The sequence below is a fragment of the Amblyomma mixtum genome, chromosome 8, assembly GCF_055824585.1.
Source record: "Amblyomma mixtum isolate Tamu chromosome 8, ASM5582458v1, whole genome shotgun sequence".
NCBI lineage: Eukaryota > Metazoa > Arthropoda > Arachnida > Ixodida > Ixodidae > Amblyomma > Amblyomma mixtum.
Window position 1 is genome coordinate 94,299,132 of NC_143019.1, and position 4,264 is coordinate 94,303,395.

Below are 4,264 nucleotides of genomic sequence, written 5' to 3' on the forward strand. Positions count from 1 at the left end.
CTTTTCCCTCGGCAGGCATAAAAGCGCATTTGATTATCTTCACCTATGCCTTAGTGATTTTCAGGTAAATGATGTATCTACTATGGCACCCATTTAGAAGAAATCGCTACCAGCTGCATAGCAAATTCTACTCCCAACAAAGTAAAGAAAATTTGAAAAATAAAGCGCTGGATTCCGCGTAAAGTCTTGCACTGAAAACCGAAATTAAGAATATTGGAACAAACATGTGTCTGCCGAAACGCAGTGCAAGCTGCCCTACGTCAGGCTGTTCGCCTTTCAAAGCGTCGCTGTACTTCGATCACACAATGCTGAGATTCATTAGGAATGCTCCGAAGACATTTTGAAAACAGTTCCCTCTCCTGCTTGGAACCTTTTTATGGCCCGCAGTACAATATAAATAATTGAAAGCAGCCGCCCAGCTTTCTTACATAGTTAGAAAGTAAACTGTCAAAAAAAAAATCTCAGCCACCTTACCGGTTGACCTGCTTCATCTGTTGTCTGTTGCCCGCCAAGATTGCTATTACTATGCCGCAAAAGTCTTCATACTTCTAAAAGCCTGTTTTTAAAAATCAATGGTGGGCTGTCCTGAAGCACCACTGGTACTGCGTACACCTAATGCTGTGCTTCAGTGCAATTTTCCCATTGCGAGCTGTGAGCGGCAGAAGAGAAAGTAAAGCAGACAGCATTCCGATAGAGGTCGTTGTATTAGCTATTAAACTGAACCTAAGGAGAAATGAGCTCAAGTAGTGGTTTGCTCAACAGACACATTCCTTTCTTTCAGACGGAGATGTGCATGAAAACTGCCGCTTTACTTCTGTGGGCTGTGACAACAGCCTGTGGCCTCAGCCTGTCAATGGACTGCACCCACATCGCTCCTTACGAAGAGCTGTTGCAGCGCTCAAAGCGCTGCAACGTGAGCGTTGAAAATGGATACGTCCACGCCGTTTGTACCACTCTTGTAGGGCTGGCAAATCGGCAAAATTTCATTGCTGCCAACCCGGATACGCTGACGATAGAGCAGGAGCTCGTGTCCGACGGACCTGCGTACAACAAAACTGCTCAGGGTGGTAAAGTCTGCATGTCTCTCCGATCCGCCAAGATTCGAAAATGGGATAACTTTCCTCAAAGAGCTCAAAAAGACTACGACCGATTTATTACGTCCGAAGAGGGCAATTTTAGCCCTTTAAGCATTTACTCCCTGCTCCTATACATTCGCGAAATGACATTTAAAAGCACGTTCAGCACTCCTCCGCAAGTCGCTGTCGCAGTCTGCAACGGGACTCTAGCCGACGGAAGCTGTAACTTTGACGTCTACGGCTTCCCCGACCGTTATAAGAATAAGTCTTCTGTCGAGATTGAAGATTCAACGTTCTGGAATATCGACACCGCTACGGCCGAGTCTTTGAACGTCACGTTTACAGACACAGTCAAGGAATTCCCGGATCATCTGTTTAAATTTGTCGCCATCACTCATATAAAGCAGCTTTTATTGTATAAATGCAACTTTGATAGAATCTTACTTCGGTTTACCGGACTCGAACTCGAACTCGGACTCGAAATCGAGCGCCTTGAGTTTTTCCACTCACCCATTCTGGAGATCGATCCACTTGCGTTCTTCGTTATGAACCCAGGTATCAGGTATGTCTCGCTTATCGGCACAAAATTAACCGAAATTCCAAAGGCAATTTTTCACTTAGACCGGCTAGATACGCTCGACATGTCCGATACCAATGTGCCACGTGGCGTCGAGTTCGAGTACTATCCCAGGGATGGTGAATGGAACAGCAGCGTTCAGCAGCTAATTCTGAGTGGAACCAACCTCAGCTCGTTACCAGATGGCGCCTTTTGTGGATTTCCGCTGCTCAAGAGACTGGCGCTAGACAACTGCGATATAGCTAGCATTTTTGGGTCTCCATTTGAATGCTTGGAAGACCTCAAGAACCTCTCTATGGCTGGCAACAAGGTTAGGCATTTGAACGGAGAAAACGTGAAGGGACTAAGAAAACTCACTTTTCTGAACCTCAATAAAAACCAGTTCGTGCACTTCGATGGCTCTCAAGTATTCTCCACTTTGATCTCCTTGACTCAACTCATACTGTCTCAGAACGAGATTAAAGAACTACGACTGGATGCAGTGGAGTATGCGCCCATCGAGGAGCTAAATCTTGCCTATAATAGGATATCAAAGTGGAAGGGACCTTTATTTTCTCGCATGGGTAAACTGCAAACACTTCTCTTAGAGCACAACCTGCTATCCAATATAAACGAAGACATGTTGCGCGACATCAACAACGTCAGCTACGTGAACCTCAGCAAGAATCCCTGGGACTGCTCAAGCTGCCAGCTGAAGAACCTTTTTTCCGTGCTGCAGAAGCACCCTGCTCAGTGTACCGAGTGCTTTGTCTGCAAACAACCTGAGGAGCTCGAGGGAAGGCTCGTTGTCGAGGCGCCCTTGAATGAGGACGACTGCGCCCCGCCTGACTACTACAGAATTTACGGTGTTCCTGCGCTCCTCTCTATCATGGTCGCCTCCTTGGTTGGCTATGCCGTTTACAGGAACCGCTGGTACTGCATGTACACCCTTCTGTACCTCAAAGTAGCCATTAAAGCCTATCGGAGACAGACGCACACAGGAAGCTTTCTGTGGGACGGCTTCGTCTCGTACCATGCCTCGGACGCCGAGTGGGTGCGAGGCGTGCTCCTTCCAAAGCTCGAAGCTTCCATGAAGTTTTGGCTCTGCGTGTCCGAGCGAGACTTCATCCCGGGCCTCCCGATCACCGAGAACATCTGCCGGGCCATAATGCAGAGCCGCGTGTCGCTGTTCGTGCTGAGCCGGGAGTTCTGCCGCAGTCGCTGGTGCATGTTTGAGCTGAGCCTGGCGCAGCATCGGTTGTTTGAGAACGACCGCAACGATGGCTTGGTGTTCATAAGGAAGAACGACTTGGAGGAGTCTGAGCTGAGCCCCATGCTGACGTACCTCATCAAGTCCCGCACCTACGTTCAGCTACCGCCCGACGGTTCCAGCGAGGCCCTGAACAACCTCTTCTGGCTCCAGGTCCAGGCTGCTCTGCAACAGTAGCCGTGTGCTCTAAAATTTCCTGCTTCCAAGCATTGCGGTCTCATGAGGTTTAGACCGTTGCTGGTGGTACTAGTCTTGTATTATACTGCCGTTGGTGTTGGCACTAGACATGCATTACACTGGCCTTGCTGCCGTAGCGAGATTCTCAGCCAATGCTACACACTGTCACCATTTGTCACAGAGTCCACACTCCGCTGACGCTACATCGCTTCGTAGAGGCTTTAACTAAAGTCCAATCCTGGTGTCCCTTAATAAGGGCTTAATGAAGTTATAGCATATATGTTAGCGTAAACACTATACGGGTTACGTTGTGTCTATTTTATCTCCGGCTATGAACTTTTGGCGGGTTACGCTCCACCTCTGCTGTATGTCGCGAGTAATTTACAGGTTAAGCCATAACCATCCTCCTGTCGTCCCTGAGGGTGCAGAAAAATATGCATACCAGAAAGTGAAGTGCACGCCAACACACTGCTTCAGGAATGGCAACACAAAGAAGTCCATGCTGTGAAATCACTAAATGATACCAGACTTTTTATTTTGTTTTGTTTATGGCGGTGGTAAACGCTTCTTGTACGACTCTTGGTTAGCACTGCGGGTATAGTTCTGATTACCAGCTTAAGCGACTTTGTAATTGCACTCTTTACTAGTTGGTATTGCAGGCCAGTTTGTATATCGCGTCATGTTCGGCCGTGTGATCCTCCGGTTCTGTAGGGTTTGGCAAAGCATGGTGCAGCTCAAAATGTTCCAATAACCACTGCAGTGTTCAGGACACAAACAATTACTCATATAACTAGCGAAATGAATGTTGACACCAGTTACAGTGCATGTCTGAGATTTAGGGAGTAAGATAGCTTTAACTGGTGATTTTATCAGACAAGCAATATACACAGATGATGCGTTAGCATAGAGCTCAAGATTACTGCGTAGTGGAATAAATTCCTTAGTTGCACACTGAAACGCGCATTCGTTTCGGGCACCTTCAGTGCACAGTCGCGCTAGTAGCACTAAGGGAATTTTTTTATGAATGAGTTTTGCTTTCATTGCTGACGTCAAGCGCAATCGTTGCTCACGTCATTGCTCACGTCAAGCGCAAAACCGAGGATGCATTTTCGAGGAGTCACTTGTCATAACAACAGGAAAAACTGCTATAATATACTCACGTTTTCTGAGAAATTCGGAAGGTAA

General features: G+C 47.2%; 1 protein-coding gene across 1 annotated transcript; it reads left to right on the forward strand.

The window, feature by feature from the left end:
* Positions 1 to 787: 787 nt before the first annotated feature.
* Positions 788 to 3,734, forward strand: LOC149333553 (toll-like receptor 6). The gene has a single exon (XM_089556078.1). It carries the CDS (start codon positions 788 to 790, stop codon positions 3,077 to 3,079), a length of 2,292 nt encoding a protein of 763 aa, XP_089412204.1. The 3' UTR covers positions 3,080 to 3,734.
* Positions 3,735 to 4,264: the final 530 nt, after the last annotated feature.

Coding starts and splice junctions, on each gene's coding strand:
- LOC149333553 (XM_089556078.1), top strand. CDS start 788: ATGTGCATGAAAACTGCCGCTTTACTTCTGTGGGCTGTGACAACAGCC.